At 42.7% G+C, this 27,537-nt stretch overlaps 1 protein-coding gene across 3 annotated transcripts; it reads right to left on the minus strand.

Moving 5' to 3' along the window:
• Positions 1-5,963: 5,963 nt before the first annotated feature.
• tbx5a (T-box transcription factor 5a) lies at positions 5,964-26,964 on the minus strand. Of its 3 annotated transcripts, none has more exons than XM_048259849.1 (9): positions 26,886-26,964; positions 25,206-25,378; positions 24,704-24,798; positions 22,139-22,258; positions 20,446-20,593; positions 16,381-16,533; positions 11,709-11,800; positions 9,609-9,838; positions 5,964-8,778 (listed from the first exon to the last, which is right to left on the minus strand). In XM_048259849.1, the coding sequence occupies exons 2-9, from the start codon at positions 25,347-25,349 to the stop codon at positions 8,135-8,137; spliced, it is 1,626 nt and encodes a 541-aa protein (XP_048115806.1). In that variant the 5' UTR covers positions 25,350-25,378; positions 26,886-26,964; the 3' UTR covers positions 5,964-8,134. The 3 variants fall into 3 exon arrangements, with proteins under 3 accessions (XP_048115806.1, XP_048115804.1, XP_048115805.1); XM_048259847.1 differs by having other exon boundaries at positions 26,536-26,948; XM_048259848.1 differs by having other exon boundaries at positions 25,206-25,421; positions 26,536-26,948.
• Between the last annotated feature and the right edge of the window lie 573 nt (positions 26,965-27,537).

Consider the following 27,537-nt stretch of genomic DNA (forward strand, 5'->3'; position numbering starts at 1 on the left):
CCCTCATTCCTTCTGCCTCGCTTTGCCGGGCCCAGCATGCTACCAATGGGGCAATCAATGCCAGGGATATCCCACATTTTTCTATCTATGCACTATCTGGCCTCTTATTGGAGAATCAAAGCAGCTTACGGCTTGGTCTCTGGGTGGATCCAGATTGTGTTTCGAACTCAATTCCTCTGGGTGATGGTGTATGCACAGAGCCATGCAGATGTCCAAACCAGATGGACCCCTCGTTTGGTTCATTCGACCGGAACGTGGTCACTCGTCATCGCTGAGGACTCAACCAGTGTCCTCAGCTGAACCTGAATAGGCTGGTTTGTGCAGTTGCTGTGGAGCTGTGGCACCACAGAGGCCTTCAAAAACATGCAGATCAAAAGGTTGTAATTCTCTGCAAAATCAAAGCATCTGCAAAATCAAAAACATCACTCTTAGTGTTCTTTCATTGACTAGAGTCAAGGCATTACACAAGAGATGCTCTCGAACTCTGTCAGCAAATGGGGCTCCGACATTGAAAGGACGCAGAAGCGGAGCTCAAACTCCTCCCAAACGTCTCTGTGAAAGCCTGGCCATTCGCTGACAGCAGCTGAACATTCTCCACATGGAAGAGAAACTGGCCAAAGTGCCCATGGAACCTCCCTGCGGGCCACTTCCCTTCTCCCAGAGAGAGAGAGAGAGAGAGAGAGAGAGAGAGAGAGAGAGAGAGAGAGAGAGAGAGAGAGAGAGAGTGGCTCTAGGTGGTGCCTTATCTCTCCTAATGACTCGACAGCTGGAAGCCATTTTGTGTGTGAACTAGGCCAGATTAAGCTTTCTGAAAGGCCGCCATAGCCATGGTACCCTCCCCGTGACACAGACAGATGGAGCTGCTCTGACATACATTAAAAAATCTTATATGACTTTTTTTCTTTTTTTTTTCTTCTTCTCAGGTACGCGCAAATGCTATTATTTAAATTTTAGTTATCTCGAGTAACTGCCCTTGATTTTTGCCATGCGAAGGCTTTTCATCAATCAAAGCTGGCCCTGCCGGTCGGTCATTTATCATTTTTTGTTTGGCAAAGGCATCCACGATAAAATGAATTAATGATGAATGGTTCACAAAGTCAAATAATAATTGCGAACAACATGCAGGTTGATGAATGTTGCTCTCTCTCTTGCAATATTTTATTATAATCAAGGAAGTATCAGATAAAACATACCCGTCATATTAACTTATATGTTACTTGCATAGGCCATACCCAAAATGTTGTATATGTGATGATCTGTGTAGTTTTTCTTTATCCTGGAATCCCAGCACTTTGAATCAATGCAAAGGCATTTCTCCCCCGGCCTCTGACATCATCACACAGGTCTTGGCAGGCCTATATGGGATCTTTCATTGCATCAACGTGCCAATGACCGAGTGATCCAGTCCTGCCCTGTGGATTCACAGTGGCCTGTGGACGGAGCTGGACCACCGTCTGTCTGCCTCTCTCTCTCTCTCTCTCTCTGTCTTTCTCTTTCTCTCAGCCCCACTGACACTGTCTGTTTCTCACCCTCTCAACACTCCGGCGCGCCGCCTCCAAGCCTGACCTGGGGTGCTGAAAGACTGAATGTCGGGAGCATGGTAGGGGTGGTGGGGGTGGAAGGGGGGACTGGGGGGTGAAGGGGTGGTCAGTGGGGCGAGGCGACCGCTTGCAGCTGCCAAAGAGCCCCCTGTGCCGTGGAAAGGGTTGCACGTCAGCGACGGAGAGGGGATGGGGGCGCGGAGGGTGATGCATGTCCGCGTTGATACGTTCGATGTCTGTAATCAGACCAGAAAATGTGTTATCGGACTGAAAGGTTTGGCCATATTCGTTGTTCTTCTTGGCTCAGTATTTCTGTATGTGCTTGTGTGTGTGTGTGTGTGTTTGCTCAAGCTTATACACTCACTCACTCACTCACTCTTTCACACACACACATACACACACACACACACACACACACACACACACACACATACACAAACTTGTTTTTTGTGCCTGCTTAGAGTATGTTGCACTATGTGTGTCTGTCTGGTCCAGTGTGTCCAGCAATCCTAGCTGGGCCTTCTCTTTTAGCCTAGTCACCCTTGCACATCAGGCCTCTGTCTAACAGTGAGGGCTTCCTCCGCTTGACCCTTGAGAGAGACAGAGAAGTGGACACACACACACACACACACACACACAGAGAGAGAGAGAGAGAGACAGACAGACCAACAGGCCCTGCCATGTACGAGCTGTCTGGAGCAATGGCCGCTCGTCTCTAATGATGCTCTCTGTCCACGGCAGTTTCTTGGCCGGGGCCACGGACTTTTCAAAGCAGCTGGGCGACTCCCCAGCGGGTTATATAGATTTGTTTTCCCCGCGGACCAGACCTTTCTTTTCCTCCTTCCTCTCTTCTCCTCTCTCCCCCCTGCCCCCCCGTTTTTTTTTTTTCTGAACTAGTCATCCGTCACTGGACGGGCCGAGTTCAGTACATCTTAATAAAGTAATCCCCTCACTCGTTTTTCTCGGCGCAGGAATGCTCTTGTTCTCCGACGGTTCCCTCTGTTCTCTCTGTCTGCGTTCGGGGCACCCCGGCCATGATTTGTTTTCTTTTCAGATTTAAGGTTGAGAAAGGCCGTGGCTTATCATTAGTCTGACTTGACTCTTACTTCTTTTTTATCTCCTTCTCTGTTTTTCCCTCTGAACAATGGATTGTGCATTGTAACCAAAGGGCCTCAAGCCAGGATAGGCAGCAATGGCGGCGTTTGCGGAGTAGCAATGTTTCTGTGCAATAGATATAACTCTTACCCCAGATTTCATTTGAAAGCCGGAGAATTATTATCTCTAGGAGAAGCCAAGGGTTGAGAGGCAACTCCTTGACTCCTTATAGTGGGCTTGATAGCAACTCTCCTACCGACAGCCAAGGCTCTGATAGATGACGATTTCATCATATTTGATTGTGCCGTTCTTAAGTTTCACTTTGGCCTCTTCTGGCGCCCACATATGCTTACCAGGGAGTGTTTGCCAAGCCAAATCCACTTACACAGCTATTCATCAGATTCCGAATGGTGAACGGCTTGAAGCGTATTGATCATGTCCCACTGAGCTCCCCCACTGAACTCCCCCATCACCAGTTGACTGAACGAGAAATGAGCGACTGGGTTGAGCCCTTTCAAAAGTGCCTGACCTGGGGCCGGAGACACTTGTAGGCATAATCCGTCTTGGCCCACACGGACGTGTGTGTGTGTTTTCACTGGCCGGCTGCGGAGGGGATTTGTGTGTGTGTGTGTGTGTGTGTGCGTGTTTTGTGCGTGTGTGTGTGTGTGCGTGTGCGTATGTGTGTGTGTGTGTGTGTGTGTGTGTGTGTGTGTGTGTGTTGCAGAAGGGATGCGTGGGGTGTGGGCATCGGACGATAAATCAGCAGCTAAGCAGCCGAGCCCAGGCCAGGAGGCTACAGGGTTAATGACTTTCCCTGGCGATTGGGTGAGGAGGGTGGGGGTTGGGGTGGACACGACGGCCTTCTCGGGGAGGACGAGATCGGCTGTGTGTAGGAGCAGGTAGTACAGAGAGCTGCCATCAGTCAGATCAAAGGGGCTCGAACGAAGAGGTGGGGAGGGGGGAGAAGGAGTATGGGGTAGGCAGGTCACTGTGTGTTTGGGTAGAATGGAGAGAGACACAGAGAAAGGGAGGGAGGGAGAGTCAGAGAGCCAGACAGACAGAGAGAGAGAGTGTGTGTGTGAGAGAGAGAGAGAAAGACAGAGAGAGAGAAAAGAGGCATAAGACAGAGACAAAAATGCAGACAGAGGCGCAGAATGGAAGGATGGAGAAGCCGAGAGAAAAAGTTGAAGAGAGAGAGAAACAGAAAGAGGGAGTGTGTGGGCAGGAAAGAGAGAGAATGACAGAGAGAGAGAGAGAAGTTACAGACAGAATAAGAAACGCAGACCCACCCGTGGGAGGGCGAGGAGAGTTTTTCGACTTTCTCACTCTCGCCTAGTTTCCCCCTGTCTGTCATTTGGGCCTGTTTCCTCAGAGCATTCCCTGCATTCGTGCGCCCCGGCGCTAAAGCATATCTCAGACAACAGCAGCTCCTGTGCATCGTCAACTGATATATTACTCAGCATTTATCTGCATTTGTTTGAACGAGAGCAAGCTGCCTCACCTCCTACATGGGACAAGAAATTGAAGTTTCAATTACATCACATAAATGAGATTTGTACAAAACAAAAGTGTTAAATATCACAGATATACCAAACCTACTTCTGTCAAGAATAATAAACTATACTTCATACACACTATTCTATTTATTTAAACAGTGGTCATTCTTGATTAAGCCAGTATAGGCCATTGTCAAAAGTTAGACATTACAAAAAATAACTTTTGTACAAGGTAACTGCCTCTCCACTTAAATGAAGTTTGAAATGAAACGTCTAACGTGTAGATCTCTGGGCTGGACTCGCAGCGCACAAGCATCTTTGGATCAGTAGTACGGTTGCATTTATCATGTGGAGCCCATATTGTCTGTTGACACCCAGTTGCTACTGCTCTGCTTTGCTGGACATGTACTAGCTATGCTACAGGCCAACAGCTAACTCCATTTTGGCTCAACTGCAAAGGGTGGGTAGTCAGGCGTGGCGCTTTGGAGATTTATGAGATGGAGCCGGTTAGTGGGAGTTTGTGTGTGTGTGCATGCTCCCCAAATCTTTGTGCATTTATGTGGATGTATGTCTTTGAGTAAATGTGTGTGTGTGTGTGTGCATTTGTGTAACTATTGTGTGTGTGGGAGGGGGTGTATAAAAATGTGTGTGTGTGTGTGTGTGTGTGTGTGTGTGTGTGTATGTGGCAGGAAAGGGGGGCCAGCTGTAGGAGAGACAGCCCAGCCGACCCCTTTAATCCAGGGGGATTTTCTCTACATCAGCGAGATGATGAGGACAATTAGTTGGCGGCTGCATTGTGACCAACAGCATGGAGGAAACCCTGGCGAACGAAATTCATTGATCCCATTCTAGGATTAGTTTACTGAATACTTCCCCTGGTCAGTGAATTGTTGATTGTTAGTAAAGAGAGGACAGTCTTGGATATCTCATGGGTTTAGGTAGGAGATAAGTCACTATGTATCCTTTACTATTGACTATATTGCACCTGACTATATTGCACCACCTGCACACTTGAACACTTGCACAACTTGTACACTTTACAACTTGGTGTTGTTGTCCTGAAAACACAACACTTCTGCTGCTCTTACAATAACTTGCACCACTATGCCACTTTTTATTACTTAGGTCAAACAGTATTTTATAGTATTTTACAGTATTTGCACTAGTATTTTATTGACTGTCTATGCACAATTTCAAAAAAAATTTTGCTGCTCTTATTTTTTCAATTATTATATGTGCCCTCTTATTCACTCTATTTACTTACTTTTGTTTTACTTGAATGTTATGTTGTCTGTGGACTTAAAATTGGTCAAATATGTCTTGTCTTCACCGTGGGATAGTGAGAAACGTAATTTCGATCTCTTTGTATGTCTGGAACATGTGAAGGAATTGACAATAAAGCTGACTTTGACTTTATTGCCTTTGTTGTAGTATGGCAACAATGACAATTTTACGGTTTAAGAATGGTGGGATTTGTAGTCTTGTAATGCCATTCCATGAGGTTGAAGCAGTTTAAGTCTAAAGAATGAACAGACTAGCAAGACTACAAATATTTACTGCTGAACCTGGATGTGGAGCAGAGGATTTGGGTGATATTCTCTGGGGATTAAATGTGATGTGTTTGTGTCTCTCTGCCTGTCAACAGAGGATTAAAGATTGAAATATTTTCTGTTGCATTGCCTGAGTTCTGTGCTGTCAGCAAAATGTTAGTCAATCATGTGCTTCTCAGCATTAAGTTCTAAGGAGGACTAGTCCTAGCCAGTCCTTTATGTGCCTTACTCTACAGAAGATTCCTTCACAAGAAACAAAAAATATAGAGTAATATGCAGGATGATGTTTTAGATTTATTGCAATTCTGTATTCTATGTACATTTGTGTTGTATTTACAGCAAAGTAAACCACTTCTTTTATCTCATATTCATTTAACAGGCATTAGAATTAATGCTCTGATCTCTAAGTCAGCATGATTTCTCTTTGTCCGAGGAAGAAAAAAAAATCTAAAATAGAAACAGAAGGATACCACGAAGATACAAACCAACATAACAGGGTAGACTAACAAGTGTAGTTTCTGATAAAAAAAAAAATTAGAAAAGGCTTTATGATACAGGGGAAATAAATACTATTAACATGAAAAAAAAATGGCACCACAAGCATTTTTAAAGTAACTTTAGCCAATAGATAAACCATCTATCCTACTTCATGTTTTTAATTGATTTTGCTCCTTCATACTCCTTCCTGCCAGAAGGGGGGTGGAGGGGTAATAGATGACAAATAGTGTGCGTGATGAATAAATAAAAATACCATTACCCTGTATTCTGACACAGTGAAATTGTATTCATCAATTCATCAATGCTTTGTTATATAATCTCACTGAATGAACTTGTCATAAGATTTACCCTGTGTTTAGTGTACTGGTTGCCTTTTTCAGCCTCACCTAGCCATTTCAGGTTGTACAATGGTGGAAGAAAAGGAACGGTTCTTTGGCTTACGTTCCCCACAGAAGAACCTTTTACAGTCCTATGCAGAGCCTGTAAAGGTTCAACTGGGATCCTTTGAGTGTTTGTATTAGAACCCCTCCAAGTTGTTTGGCTCGAGGTAACATTGTAAGTATCCAGAGAGATCAATTGAAAAAAAAAAAAAAAAGATTTAATCTTCTTTTCTTTCAATAGAGTTCATGAATTTTAGAATGCTTTCAATACACAATTAGTGCATAAGCCATGGGAATTTTTAGTGTGCACAGTTACATACAATGAACTTTAATATTCCCACACGTACTCGCAAGCCTTCCAAAAAATACCTCTATTGGAAACAGGACTGACAAAAACTTCAGTACAAAATGCACAGCATGTATCAATGTATCACTGACTGTAATGGCCCAGTACTGTTTGACATCATGCTTTCAGCACAACCGTAGAGGATGGGGAACGGTTCTTGAAATTGAAGGCGTAGTGAAAATATAATACAGAGATCTTCATAAGATGGCACAGCTGTACGCCAAACACAACACATCGACCTTGACTCCATTTAGAACCATACACACACCATAGAAATAAATAGTGTATATATTCCATATATGATTAACTGTCTCTGTTACTGTGAACCCTCATGGATAAAAGAAAGATAAAAACAAATTGCAACTGACTGTGTCTTAAAGGAAACTATTACTTCAGACTGATACATTAATTATAGTCGGATGGTTCCGCTCATACTTCGTTAAAGATGAGGTGAGGTATGTCCCTGAACTGTCCTAAACTGCATAAGTGCATCGGTTTGCCCCAACCAGAAGTCTGCACTCTATAGAAACACTTTTGTTTCTTTTTTTCACACTCGGCTTGACTTTTCTGACTGGTGATTGTCTTTTTTTCTGAGTAACATTTACATAGAACATATTAGAAAAAAAAAACATATTTAAGGGTGATGTCAACATAATTATTTAAAAAAAGAAATGATCCATCTAACAATCTTTTCATATTTGCAGATTACAAAGACAAAAAACAAAAGCATACCACAACACAAAGATGAAAAATAGAATATAAAAATTGCTTTAAAAAAATGGGTCTTGTGATGCAATCGTAGGCCTGTGCTTAAGTCCGTCACTTTAAAAAAATGGGGAAAAGCTTATAGCTTATCTTTTTTCTTTCCATATTATACTGTACTATACACATATACTTTACAAACTGACGTGATACTTCATCCTTCAACCCTGAAAAGAAAATCTCTGGTGGATATCTGACATGGGTGGCCAGACTGTCCGAAAAATCATCTTTAAAGATGTCTGTGCTGTGCTACTTGGCCTCCTGCCTTAAAGTCTCTAAATGTCTCGACATGATGGTCTTAAAAACTGATGTCAGAAGACCATACAAGTCTGAAGGTGAGCAACGTACTCTTCTCCACATAAACATATGAGATATAAATATATGCAATCGCCGACCCCCGACTCCTCAGTCGTTCTCCAAATCTCCTCGACCCTTTTTTTTCCCGGAATCTTCTTCTCCTGGGCAGTTAGCTTCCCTCGTTCCACTCGGGCATGATGCTGACGCTGTGCACGGCGTGGTACTGGTGTGGCGAGAGCGTGCGTGGTAGGCTGTGTGGCGGGTACAGCGGGTACTCGTTCCCCTGGAGGCCCGGGGGTGCCCCTGTGCCCGGCGACTGGAGGCCGGACACGGCGCTGCCGGGGCTGCACTGCCGTGCGGCCGCAGCACTCAGAGTTTGGTGTGGGCCCATGGAGCCCTGGTACATGGGCACGTGGGCATCGCCAAGCTGTGGCGAGGCGTGCCCGGCCACGCCGCTCAGCCGCGACACCAGCGGGCCCGAGGCGAAGTGCGCCGAGAAGTGTTGGTGGTACGGCAGCCGGTCCATGGGCTGCATGCCCGCCACCGAGCAGCTGCCGTACGGCGACACGCCCGCCCACGTGTTGCAGCTGATGTCCTCCAGGCTGGGCACAGACTCGGCCGCCTGCGTGGCACTGGCGTACATGCAAGCCTGCCGCTGGCCCGCCTCGGTCCGGTAGGGTCCGGCAGCTGCACCGGCCAGGCCCAAAGGCTGGGAGTAGGCCACCGGCCGGTAGTAATGGTCCTCCTCGCTGGAGGAGCTCTCCATGTATGCCTTCTTGTAAGAGTGGTCGCCTGTGTGGCAGTCATCCTCCACTATAAGGACAGAGAGAGAGAGAGAGAAAGAGAGAGATAGAGGGAGAGACAAAGAAAGAAAGAGAGGGAGAAGTAAGGACAATTGGACAGATAAAGCAGGGAGAGATAGTATACTGAAAACAGAAACACACAGTACCAGAAAATCACCACAGGACATTAACTACATTCCTGTAAAGTGTTCAGCTCATTAAAAAATAAACTCCTTTTTTACTCCCTGCAGTTGATTACTTTTAGAACGAGCCCTTACATTCCTTCCTGAACCCCCTCTACAGTAGACTTCTGCACTGTTAGGAGATAAGATGTGAGATGTGTAGGCTACTCCTGTTTCTCCACAGAGTGAATGCTGCAATCAGCAGCACAAACAGAGGAGGCAAAGACACACATGCTTACATGCCTATGGACATGCTATACCGATTTACTCAGTGCAGAGCAGTCCTACAGGAAAGGGATCTCAATAGTCTCAATAAGACAAGTACAAGTACAAATATGCCGATTTATGTTTTGTCCTTCTTAAAAAGGGGCTATATTTCAGGTTCCTTGGTGCTGAAAGTGCTTCTAAAGATATAAAAGTACCACTTACAAACATGATGGGTTCTTCTTATTTATTTGTTTACTTGTTTGTTTGTTATATTTAATAGTTACAGCGCACATTAATGGACATCAGTATAACATACAAAATGTAAGCCCAAAGTTAGCAAGAGTGCTAATTTTAATTTTACTACTATTTTAGTGCTGTTGTCCCTTAGGACAGGTCTTCAGAGACAAGCAAATAAAACCCCTCTCTACTCTACTTCATGGGCTCTGTCAGCAGGTGAGGAAGTGAGGCCCACCTTTTCTCTTGATGCAGTGGTAGTCCTGACCGTGCTCATGGGGCAGTGGGTAGGAGCCTGACTGGGGCAGCAGGTCCTGTGAGGTGCTGCTGACGCCGTTCTCACATGGGTACGCGGCGCCCAGGCCACTGGCCGTGCCCATGCCCTGCACCTCGCCGCTGAAGGGGCTCTGGCTGGTGCCCACCCGCTGGCGCACCGTGCTCCTGGGCACCACCGGGTACTCTTTACTGCTGCAAGAGAGAGAGGAAGAGGAGGATGGATAAATTGAAGGGTAGCAAAAGAATTAGAGGAGAGAGAAATGGACACACACACACAGTGAAAAGAGCGAGAGAGAGAGTCAAACAAAGAAAAATCTCCCCCAGTTGATTCCTTTCCCAATATAGAGTTACAATTACATGGAATATGTCATCTACAGATCTCAGCCATCCTGAAAAACAACTAACCACATGCTGCACTCTCTTACAGTCGCATCGGCCTACGACCCATTTGTTGGTCTGTGGTCGAAAGATGAGGATAGATACATGACTCTAAGTGATTCATGAACATCCCTGCACATTTTTCCTCCTTCTTTGATTCCCACCCCCTTCCTTTGTCTCCCCCCCCTTTTTTCTTCTTCTCCTTTCACAGAAGTGACCTGGTTTTGCAAAGAGGCCTCAGCAGACCAGAGTCCTAACTAAGTCCAGACCTCCGCTGGCCACAGTCCTCCGTTAAGAGAGGGCCTGGCTTCTCTCAGAGAGAGAGGTGGTAAGGCCCTTTCGCCAGCCGAGGACACATGTTACATTACAGGTGTGCGTTTACGGTGATTTATGTATTACAGCAGCCGTGTGCATCATCGCCTGGACTAAGGAATTCATTTTCCTCGTCTGAAAAACGTCAGGAGAGAATAACACAGTTGTTGTTGCTGCTGCTGCCGCAGTGATTGCGGCTCTGGACGATTTCTAGATGGCAAGAGACGATGCCTGGATTGTGACTGGTCAGTGGCTGAATTGTGAAATAAAAGGATGGTTTCCTTTCAAAAGCAATGATATGCCTACTCTAGCTCTGTGTGAACATTCATTACAGTAGTCACTACTTTACGCAATGTAGAGACACTTCCTTCCTCTCTCTCTCTCTCTCTCTCTCGCTTTCTCTCTCTCTTGCTCGGTAGTGCAGGCAACGCCTCAGTTGGCTGAGGTGTGGGCTTCGGACCAGATTTTCTGCTTTGAAAAAGTGTTTTTCCACACAGCCGTGGATGTGCGCTGCGCCGCCGTCATCTGGACCCAATCAGAGCCCTGAGCCATGTGGTCTCCGGTGCCGGCTCGGGACTGGCCCGATCGAATCGTCGTTCGCCGCAGACAACTGTTCCGCATCTCCATCCCTTCCCATCCACTCCTGCCGGCTGAGACAGGGCCGCAGCTTTTCCCCCCGCGTGAAACCGAGGGGATGTCGCCCGATCATCACGGCCCGTTTGAGGGTTGAGCCAGATCGACCATGAAAGCCCTCCGACACATAAAGCCTGGCCAGAACTCGACGAGCTACACTTACATCACAAGGGCCTGCACCGTGCATCGCAGGAAAAGAAGGGTGCTGCCTCTTTTTTATGTCCCATAAAAAAATAAAACACCCTCAGATACAGTAATTGCTGCCTTGGCCCTTCTAATGACCATTCCTAGCCACATGTGCACTGATTAGCCCAGCTCCATAGACGCTGTGAGTATCCGAGAGCCTTTCAGACTTGTAAAGGACTCCAGTCACCAATGGCTTATCTGGTGACCAATCCTTCTCCTTGTGAGGAGATGTCTTTCACACGGCCTAGGAAGGGCCAATGAGCCTAGCAGACTTAGAAGGCCAGAACAAGACGACCCTCAAGAGGGTCTATTTCCGGTGAACGGAAAAGGAAGACAGGAAAAAACGGCACTTTATTGACTTTTCCTTGCTCTTACCACAGCACATGACATGTCCTTGTGTGTTTCTAAGGAAGTTTTAGGTGTGAGGGGGTGTTAGGTGCATTCAGATACATTTAATGACAACATTTTCAGGTGGCACCAAGTTTTAACAAAGGCCTGTTGTGTGCCCCTAGGTGAGGAGAAAGTGCTTACATTGGGCCTCCCGATTACTTACCTTTGCATGCGTGACATCCGGTGAAGTTCCATGTCATCACTCCCCCGGAAGCCTTTCGCAAATGGGTTGTTCTCAATCTTTAGCTGAGTTATCTAAAAACAAAAAGACATGGGAGTATTTGAGTAATTAGGTATGCAGTATGTATCTTATATGCAGTATATTCCTCATTCTGCTGGTAGGGATCATACAGGCTTTTTCTTTTAAATGACAGAAGGGCTGGGTTTTACTAAAGGTCCAAAGAGCACAGTTTCTCTTATCATTTATCTCATGGCATGTAGCCTATCAATTTATATCTGTAATTGAAATTCCTGTGAACTCTATAAAGACCATCAACAGAAACCAGGTTAATATGCATAGAACGTCTAAATTTCATGAAAAAAAAAACATTCCTGTTCTTTTTCAATTTTAAGAAAATAGAATGCAGCATAGTTCTTCCACATCTGCACTTACAACCAGAAATCATCATCCAAATTTCCAAAGTCTAAATTTGGAAAATTGTATTGGTGGTTTCAGATCTAAAAGTGAAACTAACACATGAATAAGTTTGGCTTTATTTAATTAAAGAGTGGAGTGAAAAAAGATTGACAGATTAAAAATAAGTTATTATTTTGACATCTAAGCTTTATCCCGCCATTTAAAACGTGTCTAAGTCGGACACATTCCACTTGTTCATTAAACTGACCATTTTAAAACATACCAATACTAAATTTAGATTATCTAATAGTTGTGTTATTTTTCGCAAAAGATACAGTACAGCTGTTTTCATTCGGAAAGCAATCATCTGTATGAACATATTAAAAGTAGTCCATAGAGCCCAGTTCGCATGATCCTATCCAATGTAGCTCAGCGTGGCTCGACATCATACAAATATGTGACGGTGCTGGAATTTAATGGGTATACTTAAATTAAAGGATTACAACAGTATATCATAAAATGCATTTTGAATCCCTAACAGTCGACAAAAATACTATCCGATGAAAACAGACAGTTGAGAGCTGACGACAAGAGGGCTACAATTTTACTTTTTTAATCAACCCCTATGCTGTAATCATAATAATGACGCACAAAACTAAATAAAGCACCAGGCTGAGCGAATCATAAACAAACATTAATCCTAAACCAGGTAAAATATACTCTGTGATGAATAATGAACTAAACTTAATATAAAACTGGGATTACACGCATTTTCCATGAAAACACATATCATCCCGCGGCTATACGTTCTCCATGGCGAATGTTTATGAATTTGTTGTATTTTCGCCTGTGGGACCGAACGAACCTGGGTCTCCTGTAAAGGAGGTTACACAGTATTACGCAGAGTTACAGTCAGTGCGAGGATATCCCCTCTTCAGCCACGCTTTACTTGGCAGGTAATTAGTTGGCTTGCGTGGTGTGTTTCCCAACACGACGTCAACTTGCGCTCTGGCTCTCACTTTCACCCAAACCTTGTAAAATATCTCATTGTTGAGACACACGCAGCCCTCACAGCTCTCGTAAACGCACGGCGCGTTTGGCACAGATTAAGCCTGCCCGTGTCTTTTAGTTTATACATCCAAGTCTGTTTTACCTATGTAATTTACGTAACAAATATTTACAGACTACTGAAGAGGAGTAACCAGTAGATGGTATCCGCATCATTTCAATGACAAAAAGCTGGTGGGATTACTTAAAGGGAGACAAAAAAACATACCTCCTCTCCAAAAATTATCTACCTGTCTTGGCTTCTAAAACAGGCAAAATTAATCGTTGATATTAGGCTCCATTGTATCTTTTAGCCAAAACAGATCATGGGAAATGCAAGATAGAATCATTGTATGTTTGTGTCTTACAAATATAGTAGGCAAACGTTACATTAAAAATGTAAAATAATCAACACTGGTGAGTAGTTAAAACAATAGTATAATATTATTATTAGAACTGACGGCACTGGCAGACCTTTCGGGAATAACGTGTTCTAGTCCTTCTAACGTAATTTCAGATAGCCTACCTGTTTCTGTCCTTACTGTATATACACTGGTTGAAGGGGGACAATACTGTAACCATATAAAATTGGATATTTTGCAGAATATGGGCGATTTAATAATTCATTAATTCTCTCAGGGGTCAACTGCTATTTGGGCATCAATAATTTCTATGGGGCAAAAATCAAATAATCATAAAAAGTGGGCCAATAGGCTAGCTTACGTGCATGTGTAAACAAGTTTATTTTTGTAAACTTTATTTAATAGTTAGTTTTCAGGATAAAACACAACTACACGTGAAAACAACAATTATGCGATATTTCAACTATGCAGGCTCCATAATTAATGGCTCTTTCTGACTGGCAGCCTGTTGCATCCTGTTCAGAGCAACATGGAATTTTGATTGGCTGAGGAGACATTACCGGTATTCGCCCCACTCCCAGCCCTCCACTGCCCCACATTAAAACTTGACACCAACATAGTTAAAGCACGGATGTGAAACAGACAAAGGCTATGCACTAGCTATGCACAGCCGTCTAAAGAAATTACTGTGCAAAATAATTTAAAGGGATATTTTGAGGGGTTTACAATAAGAACAGGATTTTTTCACAACGAGTGCTGTCAAAACGTCACACTGCAGCAGATACGACGAAACAAGTATAAACATGAGACAGGTGAAACGTGCGCATATTCTCTTAAACTTTTAAATAAGAAAAAATATTTTTGCACTTGCAAGCATATCCCTATGTGACATGCGCTAATTCAACATTCAATAATGTAATGATACAACATACAGACACACGTAGCCTACTCAAACTCAAATGTCAAAGTTGTATTCGAAAAGTTTGTCATAGTTTGGGTTCAGATAATTTAATGAAAATAAAAACAGTTTCGTTACACCACCAAAGTTAAGCATTCAACCACAGGCCTATAAGCCTTCGATATGTCAAGCCTCGAAATGCACCATCACATCCGCTGGAACCCTAAGCACAATAGTTGCGAATGTAAGATAGCCTAAGATAACTTGTAAAACCACCGCAGGTTAACCCTCCACCTTGTTGTCACATAGGCCCATCAAAAAATAGCTGCCTTTAAGCCATCTTGTTACAGCTTGTTCACATGTCCATCTTGCATGGTATCTCTATAAATGCCTAATTTTCTCAAAAAAACCCCCTGCAGGAAATAGGCTAAAGCAAAACTTCAAAAACGTATCCTGGGTATCCTGCGCTTTTCATGTTGACTTCCAAATTGTAATAGTTACTGTTATAGGCTATACTGTTGTGTTTCTCAGACTTATACCAGAGTGACGCATAAAGCCTACTAATTTGGTAACTTAAAAATTATTTGAATAGCAGACGGGGCTGATTCTTGTTGATGTTCTTTCTGATCATGACCTTCGCTCCAACCTGCCCGCCAGGCATGCTCAAATCTATAGAATCGAGATCCAATCGATTCCAGAAACACAGTTTCAACATCCTAAGATATAGATCTAGAAGGTTTGTGTTACTCTGACAGTTTGGTAAACACGCATAGAAAAGTGAAAAACTTTATCAACCTTTTCATTTTTCGTTACACTACTGGAAAACACTAACTTTGCTTATTTCAATAACTACATCTCTTCACTGTACAAATCCATATGGACGCACCTTGTTCGACAGATTGCGACTGAAAGTAAAATATAAAAGCATTTTCATAATAAATAGAAATATAAAAACAAACCTAAAATGTTATATTTTCTTTTTCAATTATTTGATTTTCACCAACATTTGGAATAACTCTGTACTCATGTGTAACTTCATCCAATGCGACTTCAAATAACTTCACAGATAGGCCTACATGATTCTAAAGCCCTTTCCTCGCAAACAACGAAATTCAATAGTCTTCACAGAACATTTGCATTTTATGTTTTATACAATTCCACTCCAAACATTAAAATAGACCTACTTATTTTCCTGTGGTGACAGAGCAACAGAAAATCTGTGATTGTTTGTAAATTGCATGCATGGTATGAGCAGTCTATGTTTACTAACCTAAAAGTATTCTGAGTAAACGCCTGACAACTTTTTGCAGTTGCCCCTGTAACAACATCAACACACAGACACACACACACTTGTTTCCTTTTATTATTATCATTAATTATTCATCCTATTGTGCTAAGCTACTACTTGAAGCTGCTTACGCTGAAAGAAAATAAAAACGGGAGGTATTGACTGAAATGTCTGAAAAGTCCCTTGAGATCCAGGTCTCTGCTTGGCTATTGGGCATGTGGTTTCTTTGGCCCATGGGTGTTGACATGTTTCAGTGCGCAGAGAAGGCCTACTATCAGTGATTTTCATGTCATGAGATCGGTGTTCTGCTACATGGACATAGGCTATTGCTATAGGCTACTCTACTCGAGGCAACTGGACCCATTTACCTGGTTTCATTATTGAAAACTAGTCTAATCTCGTTTAGCATAAAACAGTTTTTAAACAACTAATTCTCTCATACGTATTGTTTCATATACAAGGCTGAATTATCTGGTTTCTAATTTAAATGAGGAAAATAATGAAAAATAAATATTCTGAATTAGTAGCATCAGTGCTCGGACATGAAGGAGTGTTTACACCTTTAGGCTACTATGGCATAAACAATTGTGCATTTTAATAGGCATACATGCTATTACGTTTGACATAAACAATTTTATAAAGACAGTCTTTCAGCTGACTTACCTTATGATTTTGGTAGGATGTGACCGCAATGAAGGCCGTTTCTGGGAACACATGAGTGCAGAACGCAGTGTTTTTGGATCCGAATCCATTATTCTCATCCGCTTTCACGATGTGGATCCTCGGCTGATATTTGTGCATAGAATTCAGAATAATCTGCAAGGCATAATATAAACCGGTTAGCTAAAAAATACTTTATTTAGCTTGAAATGCTGCTCTAAAGGCATGACAAGTTGACACTGAATAGTTTATAACAGATTGCTTAGGTGAAGTCAACTGAAGCAACAATAGTTCTGTCCTAGTCAGGTGACACGGTTAAAGTGGGCTAATTGGAGTCCTGATATCAATGACGTATTGTGAGCGTAACATAAACATCATGGAAACAATATGCCACATGGCAAATTCTTCTCAGATGACCGTGGTTGAAGTGGAACACAACGTCCATGTACAACATCCTCGGCCACACTGCCCATCATTAAACAATCTGCCAGGGGAGAGAGATCAGCCTAAACAAATCATGCACAGTTCCCAGTGGCTGGTCTATTCTCTTTTTTCCATTTCCCGCAGCCCTGTTCGAACACCTTTCCCTTCTCCGGCTTCTCCTCCTGACCTCCGATGACCCGCTTTTGTACTAAGTCCGCGGACCTCTCGCTGTATTCACCGGCTCGTCTGGCGACACAAAGACGCAGTCCACTCAGTTGAACTTGGGCCTATGCGCCCCTTTCACAAGGCCTCTCTCATCCGCGGGCCTTAGTGTAATTGTTCTGACGTACTTGGGAGTCATGGGCATTATCCATGAGCAATCTGATGGTTTTTAATTTCATTAAGTCCACTTTAGCATGAGATGACAAAACGTCCCCGCGGGGTCTCAAGTCCGGGGGCATTTGTGTGTTTGTAGGTCGGTCCCATTTAGCTGCCTACACATTGGCGTCTACATACAGATTTTGTGAAAAGATTGCGAATTTTAGAAATATGATAAATACTGAATTTGACCTCCTGAGTCCTGAATATGTCAGACACTGGTAGAGGACTTATACATAATATGGCTTACTCATATGGTACACATTTTTTCCGGACATTTTTCATTTGACCACTCCTAACCACAGAGGACAATAGACAAGAGATAAATAATAAATCACCATGAAAGCAAATGAGTCTTGCCCCTTCTTATGCTATATGACATAACCACTGTAGTAAGATTGTAGCTTGTCTGTCCACCTTAATATACTCACTGTGGGCAGTACAGGCACAGATAGCCTACATTTAGCGTACAGTGGGCCTACTCTCTCTGTGGGTCAGTGTGTCTGGCTAGTATCTCAAACACTCTAAATACTCTAATCCTCTTTACTGTAAGCAAGCAGGAAATGAAGAATTCTTTTAATTCATTTTTCACTGGGTCGAAAAACCCAAACGTGAGGGGGTCTTCAGCCATCACAGTCATTTGTCAATCCTCACTGTTCCTATTGTAGCGTTTTCGAGGTGAAGTGTATTTAAAGTTACACGTTTGGAAACAGGAGGGCAGCAGCGCAGAGACATGGGCTGGACTATCCACAAAAACATTGCTTTTGCGTTGCCTTTCCTTTTGTCTCCTATCCAGACCTTGGGCCTGGCCATGTCAGTGAACACAGACGGCGACGAATGCTGAGTGATCGACCCCCCCCCCCTTTCTGCACCATCTTGTCTCTCACTCCATCAGAAGGTTCTGGAATCTACCCTTATGGCCCGGCTGGGACGATGGAGATGGGACAGTGTTTCCCAGCATGCTCCAGCAGTTGATGGTGGTGGATATTTTGGGCGGTTGGGGCATGGGGGGCTTGTGGTGGTTGCTGTTGGTGGTGGGAGGGACCACCCAGTCAGTCAGTCAGCAGTACTGGTCTGCTCCTTGCTTACCCTTACCCTGTTGGTCTGTATCTGCAGCTACACCCTCCCCCCCCCCCTCCTCCACACACACACACACACACACACCACCCAGCAACGCCCCCACCCAACCAAAACCCCTAGACTGGCCATGATAGTTCTTGATGATAGTGAAGGATGACCTAGGGGTCTCGTGTGGTCGCCCTCCCACTTTCATGTTCCGACATCACAGGGGCTCTGAAGCCCCACAGATTAACAAGCTTTGTATACCCCTCCACTATTGCTCATCTCCCTCTGTCATTAAAGCGTAAACAGTTTGAAGCAAAGTTATTCCAAAGCTTGCCTCACGCGCAGCCAAAATTTTTAGACATTTCGGCTGAGGCTGGGAAAAAATGTGTAAGCCTATTGAAGGGGTGACTGATGTAGAGGCCACGATCAAAGAGATACTCTTTGGCCTTGTGCGAGACTGGAGTCAATATCAAAACACTTTAATGGGAATAAAATGATCCACCAGGGCCCTCCTCAATGCCATTTATCTTTACAGCTCTCCCTGTGAGTGCAGGATGTGCAATTTTAAAAACACTGTGGCCTTTTTCTTCAGGCTCAATTTCTCTCTCTCTGCCTTATGTGTGTGTGTGCGTGTGTGTGTGTGTGTGTCTCATTAATTAAAATGGATTTCTAATAGGGCAGGCTTGTTTTATGTTTGCCTAACTGGATCCAGTCTACGAGGCTGTCGTGCCTCTGCTTCATCTCCGAAGAAACTAGTAATTATAAATAGCCATGAAAATTATTCCAACCACCTGGAACAACAAGTCGACAGATTGTTATTTTGGTTGGGGAACCGGTATTTCATTTAGGGATCCCATGGTACACTTGAAGAAAAAGGGGGGTTAGAAGGGGCTGGTTGGTGGGGAGTGTGTGTGTGTGTGTGTGTGTGGGGGGGGGTGGTTTGAGGTGGTAGTGGGGGTGGGTGTATTGAAAGGGGGGGCGTTGTAAGTCAAGAACCACTGCAACCAATCAAAACTGCACTTGGGCCAAAAATTTACAACACCGCTCACATTCCAGGCTGGCTCCAGTTTCGCCCTACCAGCTGGGGTTTGGCAGGACAACAAGCACCACTGGGCCGAGCCCGACCAAACACTGGGCCAATGGCGCTTTGTGATCAGCACTTAGCAGTGGCACAACACAGGACTGAACTGGACTGGACTACACTGGACTGGACTATACGGGCTGGGAGGTCATACTTAGGAAATCCAAGGCAGACAAAAGCAAAAAACTCTTGAGGATTGAGCAAGGCCAGACAGAGTGAGGATCAATCAGCTCGCTGGTTAAGAGCAGCCTCGTTGTGGTCAGGGCTCTTCATCAGTTTGGGCTTTATAGCTCGGCATGCAAATCAACCGGCTTGTAAGTAATAGTACCATAACAAAAACCAGAGAAAGACACTGTTGCTCAATGTGTCATTATGGAGTTGTTTCTAGACTGGAAGTTGCTAATGCTGTGGGTCTTGGGTGAGAGAGGGGGTAGCAACTAGGAGAAGATGCTTCTCTGGTTCTGACTTATAACACATTTATAAACAGCATTATTTTGAAGTATGGCACAGCACTTCCTAGTACCTTTCCCATTGCCTATCTCTGATGATTTCTTACATATTATGAATGATAAAAATAATTCACATCTTGACACATCCAAAAATATAAGCTCAAACCAGCAACACCTTTAGGCTCACCGGCTGATAGGGGGTGATGTTTCACCAAACAATATATTATTTCAAATTCTAAAACACACTTTCACCTTTTAAAACAACTAGATATTTAAACAGAATAAAAGTTCACCACTCTACACACATCTTTTTAATTGCATCTCGGGATCAGACGATTACTAGCTGATGCCTGTGCAGACCAAGACCTATTTTCCAAAATCACTTAGAAAGAATTTTATAAATTATTCTGAAAATAGAATTTGACCTATTTTCCAAAATGATTACAACAATTTTCCTGATTAGATTGCCAATTACCCAGACATTCAACATGGGTTTCCTAAAAATATATACAGGTATTCCCACCCTCCTAACTAAAAGGCCCAACCGATTAGCTAAGGAGAATATGGCACTTTTCTCGCCCACACCTCTACGTCGTTGCATATGTACTTAAAAATACACAATCTTGGAGGCGAAATATTGGACAAGATAATCCAAAACAACCATATACTTACGTGTCCGAAGGGATCGAGGTGGTTGTTAGTCAGCTTAAGCTTTTGAAAAGAGACAAGCTGCCTCATCCAATGCGCTCCTGTGGCAGGGGAGTCCGGGTGGACGTAGAGCCTCCCGGGCATCGCCGGCTCTGCTTTCCCTGTGACGGACCTAAACCGCAGTAGAAAAATCCCAACATTTTAACTCACACCTCGGTGACCCGGCCCTGCAGAAAACTCCCTACGTTCAACTAAAGTTCACCGTTAATATTCAAGCAACCCTACAAACCTCGGCAATAAGGTAGGTTACTATCCGTCCACTGACAAACACTATTTAAAGCAATCAGATATTAAATGGTGATGCATGTCAGCGCGTTTATATTAATGTAGGCCTACCCCTATGATGTCTTACAGTGCAATTTCACAAAAAGAGAATTCATACATTATTCTTAATTTGAGAAAAGAGTTTATTCTACACTGAGGCCTATTAGGCCTACTTTGATTTTTTCTTCAATCACGATAGCCTTAGGCTAATATGAATATACACAGGTAACTGGTAAGCCTAACCCGACATCTCGTCAATGGCCCCAAGTCTCCAGTGACCGAGATTTGGCCCGCTCATCTGAACAACAAATGCCCAGAAGGCAAAGAAAAAAATGAAAACAGCAATAACAAGTTTGCACGATTAGCTGCTTTGCAAGGTTCATCGGTGGAACTGAAAAGTCGCTTTGTTATGTAAACTAACAGTGTTTGATCATAAGGGTGATTAGTTCCAGGCCCTGAACGGGATAGGTAATTATCAATTATTGGCTTGTGCATCATCACTATACACACGTCTATTCAAAGCCACTGACCCAAACCGTTGCAATGGGACAAGGTTAGAAAATACGGTCATTGCCCTAAACCAGCATAGAATTTTCATAGCTGCGAGCACTGTGCAAAACGTGTATAGAGAAGTGCTAAGAGGTCTTCGTTCCTGCACTGCTGGCCATTTTCATCCGACAAAAAAATGACATTCGCCTTTATTTAGTTTTGACTATACTTGCCAAGAAATCCCCACTCCGCAACTTACACCACCCCTCCCCCATCCACACACACACACACACACACACACACACACACACACACACACACACACACACACACACACGCTGTAAACCGCATTTCTGCTTAGCTTGTCAGAGAAGAACTTTTATTTACAGGAGAATATTTTAATAGGCATTTAGAATTTATTTTCTGTGACAGAGGCGCCAAAGTCTACTTAACGGAGTCCAGAATACTTTATAAATAAATTGGAGCATTGCCTGTAGGCCTATATTGACCTACTTAAAGTCGCAATCTGCCTAGGACAGTAAAACCTAAGCAATGTTTGCATTTTGAAACCTTTTGTAGCAATTGATGCAATTTGAATCTCAATATGTTCGTTGCTAAACGATGCTCCCTGTACTTTTTAAAAACTTTGTCTATGCGGCATAAACAATATGCCAAGTATTTTAACTCTATAAGTAGACAGTAAGCCTAAGCGGAAAACTATATTAGACATAGTTGCACTAGATAAGCCACTGGAACCAAATTATATTTCCCCCCCGAGTAACAAATATACTTTTACCATTAAAAGAAATCTGGAGCATTTTATATCACTTTGAATACAAACTAAGAGTTCTTGAAATGGTGCCTAAATGTCACCACTGGAGCAGCTATTGTGTCATATACGAACCATTTATTGTCGGCGAATTTATAGCGGTGGTCATCTGCAGGCACGACATCCATCAGAAGTATATATTTCGTTTTGGGGTTCAGTCCAGTCACCTTCACTTTGAAGCTGGGGAACATTCGTCTATAAATAGAAGAAAACAGCATCATTGAATTGCAAGTTTTATGAAGCAAGATTGTCCAGAAGCCAACATAAATACTTGATTAAAAAATACTTGATTAAGATTGACTTCACTGTTGTACAATAGGGCCTACCTTATGTACAGTTAGGTGTTTGAATAATAGAACATATAATTATATTTTAAAAGGTCAACGTCACTTTCTCCCACACTTGACCTTTCAATAATTTTGAATATGCTTTTGAATTCCATTAGGCCTATAATCATACAGCCACGCTTATTGACCATGGTAACTGTAGGTTGCCAACCTGTTGCTAAGACGAATATGAATAGCCAATAATCCCAACTAATTCTCAACCAAATAAAATATGTCTCTGCATGGGCATTTACATTTTCATTTATTTCGATTACTTAGGCTGTATTTTCTTTTTCAATTAGAATCTAGTGCAAAAAGTGGCCTATATGAACTTAATTTAACTGTTTGGCCTACAACATGAAAACTATCTCCTCTCTCTGACAAATTTATAAAACTGTGTACGAATAGAAAATAACAATATAATTCGAATAACAGCTAATCCTGAGCTGCGTTTATATAAGCCTAGGCTAAGAGTTTTCTTACTGGAAAAGTTTATCATCATAGGCTACAACTTGGAACTTTCCACTCTTCCTTATGTACAAATGGCTACTTGCAATTAACATATGAAAATATAGTCTTCGTCTGAACATTCAGGAACTGTCATCAACATACAAGCACAACAATCAATAATCTACTATAAACCAAAATACCCTAAATAAATACATAAATATATCAATCTGAATTAGGTCGAAGAAAGAGGAATGCATGGTCAAAGGCATTAACTAAGGATGAAGGACGACTACTGAGGCCCAAACGCTGGGGACGTCAGCAGAGAGACTGAGGGCTTTGGGTAAAGAGGAATGGTTAACATGCCTCAAGTTAAATGGAGTAAATTTAACCAGATTCAAAGGTTGCTTTATGCATTAGTTTAAGAAGAGCATACATATCACCATTGCCTACTGAAAGACAGCTCAGACTGGCTGGCTATATCAGCGACACAGCCCTGGGCCTAATGAATAATAAATACCTGAGACCCGCAAGACAATTTGTTAACATAAGCACGGACCACCATACTAGACTACGGACACATTTGTCGTCTAAAAGACCTAAAGGCACACACAGTGATATTAGGTCAACACTGGGAGCATGCAAGTATATATATATAGTATTTTTTTGTATTTCAAAGCTCACTTGGAGTAAAACTGAAACTGTTGTCAAGGACAAGGCTGTCTCTAAAATAATAGGCCTATAGCCTAGACGTAATTTTAGTTACTTATAAACGAAGAAAATACATCCAGCAATTTCAACTGCTGAAATTAAATAGCTTTAGCTTTAGATACACATCATAAAATGTAATCTTTGTCTAATGCCAAGACTAGATCACACATAGGTATATTCAAGGAGTGTTTGCCACAATACACCGAAACACGAAAACATTCTGTGCATCCGCATCTTTGAATTCAGACCACAACAAAGCAATGCCAACCTACGATGAAGTGAAAAGGGATGAAAAGGGATGTTCAAAATGTCTAGGCCTGTGTGTGCTACAGGAGGCTTGACGAAGCTGAATCAACCAGTAACCGCAGCCTACAATCTCAGAACATTTACATGAACCTGTCTTTTCAACAGAACAAGGACTAATTCATCGTCAACAAAATTGCCCTGTGCAGACACCAATTTTAACAGACTATAATCCTGACTGAGGCAGGTGGCATTGAATGGCTTCGCTCACGCCTTGGCCTACCACGCTTTATTGTTCCTGTCACTGTAATTGTCTCCTTCATAGGCGAGAACGGTACTTTGTGTCGTCTTTCGTCAACCAAGACCGAGATCGCCAGTGCAAACACAAGGCATTAAGCAAATGGCATTCATAAGTTTCACACTGAGACCGTCAGACTTAATTTATTCGAGAGCAAAACTGTCCTGAGACTTCCAGCACTCTTAACAGTCATATTCCTGTAACATATACAAAATTGTGAAGGGAACAATGCCAACTGCCCTACATCATTAGAGATAGCATACCTCCCATACACTGTAACAAATTCCATAAATCTTGCCATAATCAGAATTTCTAAAAAAATACTTAGTAGGCTAAACTATCTCGGCTATGCTTTACGTGAAATAAAAACAATACAGAATACTGAAGGAAGTCTGCACTTTGTGTGCTTCATATAACTACTAGACAGAACCTATGTTGTTTTGAGGCCTGCCCACTTTAGAATGGTGACCAAACAGCCAACGTGTCATTCCATGGCAGAAAAGGCTATGCTATTTTAATTTCACCTGACTGTCAATGGAGAAAACAAGCATGCATGCCAGTGCAAAATAGCAACACTGGTGCAATTTGCCCTCTTAATGAAAATGTGTATCTTACCTGCCAGCTTTGGTGATTATCATTTCTGTGCCCACTTCGTGAAATTTCATCCACAGCTCCCTTTCATGCAAATATACCTTAATTCCTTCCATTCCCTTAAACATACAAAAAACAGAAGGCATAAATACCTAGAATACAGAATGCGCCTTTTGCACGGATAAAAACCAAAACACACAGCTTGATATACAAAGCACATATTAGGCCTACTGAAATTATTATATATATTTTTACAGCCGATTCAATAAACGCATATGTAATGCATTTTCTAATATTAAACTGTTTTTTATTGTGAATAGACAGTACACTTACTAGCGAACGTCAAAGAACCTATTTTGACCTTCGCTATAGTAAGTTGCAACAGTTACAATATATGTATGCAGTGTTTAGCCAACAACAACAACCTAAAGAGAAGACAGTCTATATAGGCAACATCAGTTCATCTATATTCATAATTTGATTACAGCAATAGGCTCAGGCCCTTGAGAGATGGGAAAGGCCTAACCTGTTGAATATAAGTTGTCTGCGATGACGGCGATTTGCTTGAAGTTCCATTTTGTTTCTCCGGTTTACTTTCAGTGTGTAAATCCTTCGAATCCGTTTCACTTGGCGAATTTTGGAGACCAAGCGTTTCCTCGTTGTCCGCCATGTCGGGAGGCCTCGTAAGCAGGGATCCAACTGTCAGATCGAGGAGAGGCGTGAACTGCAAGCTTGCCGTTTGCTATACAATTAAACATTAAGGTGACTATAGGCAGAGGTGGAAAACCATATAGTCCAAACCAAATGTCTTTACTTAGTAAAGGTTATGGTCAAAATAAAAAAAAAATTACGTTCTACCAACAGAACACCACTCTTGGGATGGCTATTGGCCTGCAGCTATGTAATCATGGTCTGACCATATGAGGTGATACAAATTTACCATGCATCTGAAATTTAAACTAACTGCAGAGTATGTTAATAACTCGTCACAGAGACGCAAAAACGAATGATAACCTACACAAAAGCGCGCGCGTACATATACGCGCGCGTTTGCACACACACACTTGCACACACACACACACACGCGCGTGTAATGACAGAGGCCTCCAAGAACTCAACATATAATGTCCATTTACTGCGAGGTTATATTTTGACATAATCCATGTGGCCTACAAACAGATATTTTGCCGTTTTGTTTTTCAGAACAAAAGTCTGGAATAGGCTGTTTCTGTGTCAGAAGGTACTATCAATGTTTTAACACAGCGCTGATATTATCAATGGATGTTTATGTTTTGAGGTTATTCTAGCTGAATTCTTTGTGATACTATATGTCAATTGTTGTAGCCTTTTTAATAAACTTAAGATACTAACCTATTCCAACAAACTTACAAAAGGCGTGTTCGTATTTCACTTTTCCACAGAATAGATGCACAGAATGCTTGAAAAGTAAACTGTTATAGTTGATACTAGCTAAGGTTCACACATGCAATCAGCCAAAACAAACAAATCGTATTATAAGGCCGATACTATTGCCTTCGAGATCAACCGTTTCAAGCCTTTTCACAACAAGCGGGGCACTAAAGACAAATCACTTTGACTATTTTCGACCTCGAATTTAGTAGGCTATTGTAACTAGGCTAATATTTTGAATGCCCTATTTCACTGACAGCAGGGAGCTCAACGATCAACTGATAATAATGAACTCGTTTTAAAAATATATATTTAACGTCACTGGCTGACAAAGACGTTATTTGACGAAATGTCTCGATGGCCGCAAGGGACTGGAATAACAATGACCATAAGTGGACCAATAATTGCACAGACGTGAGAGAACATGGACAGCAGACAACGTTTACCTTGTATTCTGCTGCGAGCCTTGCAGAGCGTCGAATCCGTTAGCTACCAAACCGATATCTTCCCACTTCAAAAGGTGCAATGTGTTTATGAAGTTTCCCTTTATTAGAACAAATCCAAGCGTGTAGCTCGCAGAATGCTATCCAGTAAACCCATTAGGTTTCGTCCTCTCAATGCCAGCCGAAAATGTCCCTTTGCCAAAGGACCAGGGACTACAAAGATTTGATGAGCGAATGATTAAAAGGATCGCAGCGGGTAAATAGCAGTAACTACTATTACGACAAGATGTAGGCCTATTATTTTAACCTTGTGGACCGTTTTCCAAAAAGCCTGCCCTGGTGATCGCGCATACCATTGTAGTAGTCCTCTACAAGAGCAGGTCTGTCACCGCCTTCCTCTCTCTCTCCCTCCCTCTCTCTCCCAGAGCTTGCTCTCTACTGGCCCAATCCTGCTGCTCTCCAAAGCGGAAACGCGGAGGCAAACGACGTAGTCGGGGTTACTCGCAGTGTCTGAAGCCAGTGCTGAAACAGTATTGGTCAATCCTCAGTTTAGCTTGCGCTCACGTCCCCACCCCCATTCCCTTGCCCCCCGCGTTCCTCCAAATCTTTTTGACATGACCAACGAAGATATTTTCCATATGAATGATTTTATTATGAAAAAAGGAATAACTGCATATCTACACAGTCACTCTTGTCCAGATGTGTCACCATTAATTATGTAAGGAATGCACAAAAATGTCCCAATATATGTTGGTAAGCATAATTAATCTGCTGTTCTTTGCAATTCTTGAAGGAGCCCAACATATACGGTTAGGATACCAATGCAGAATATATAGGTCCTTTTAACTCACGCACACCTGTTTGTTAGGCACTAAACCTAACAAATTATGGAGGACATCAAGAAAATGTCAGAAAAATTACATGATCGCAATTATAGCCTAAAGGCATGTCATCTTTGTGCGTGAAGGCCATCGCGTGTGTAGGCTACCGCGTGTGTAGGCTACA

This window comes from Alosa alosa, chromosome 12 (assembly GCF_017589495.1).
Source record: "Alosa alosa isolate M-15738 ecotype Scorff River chromosome 12, AALO_Geno_1.1, whole genome shotgun sequence".
In the NCBI taxonomy this organism is placed as follows: Eukaryota; Metazoa; Chordata; class Actinopteri; order Clupeiformes; family Clupeidae; genus Alosa; species Alosa alosa.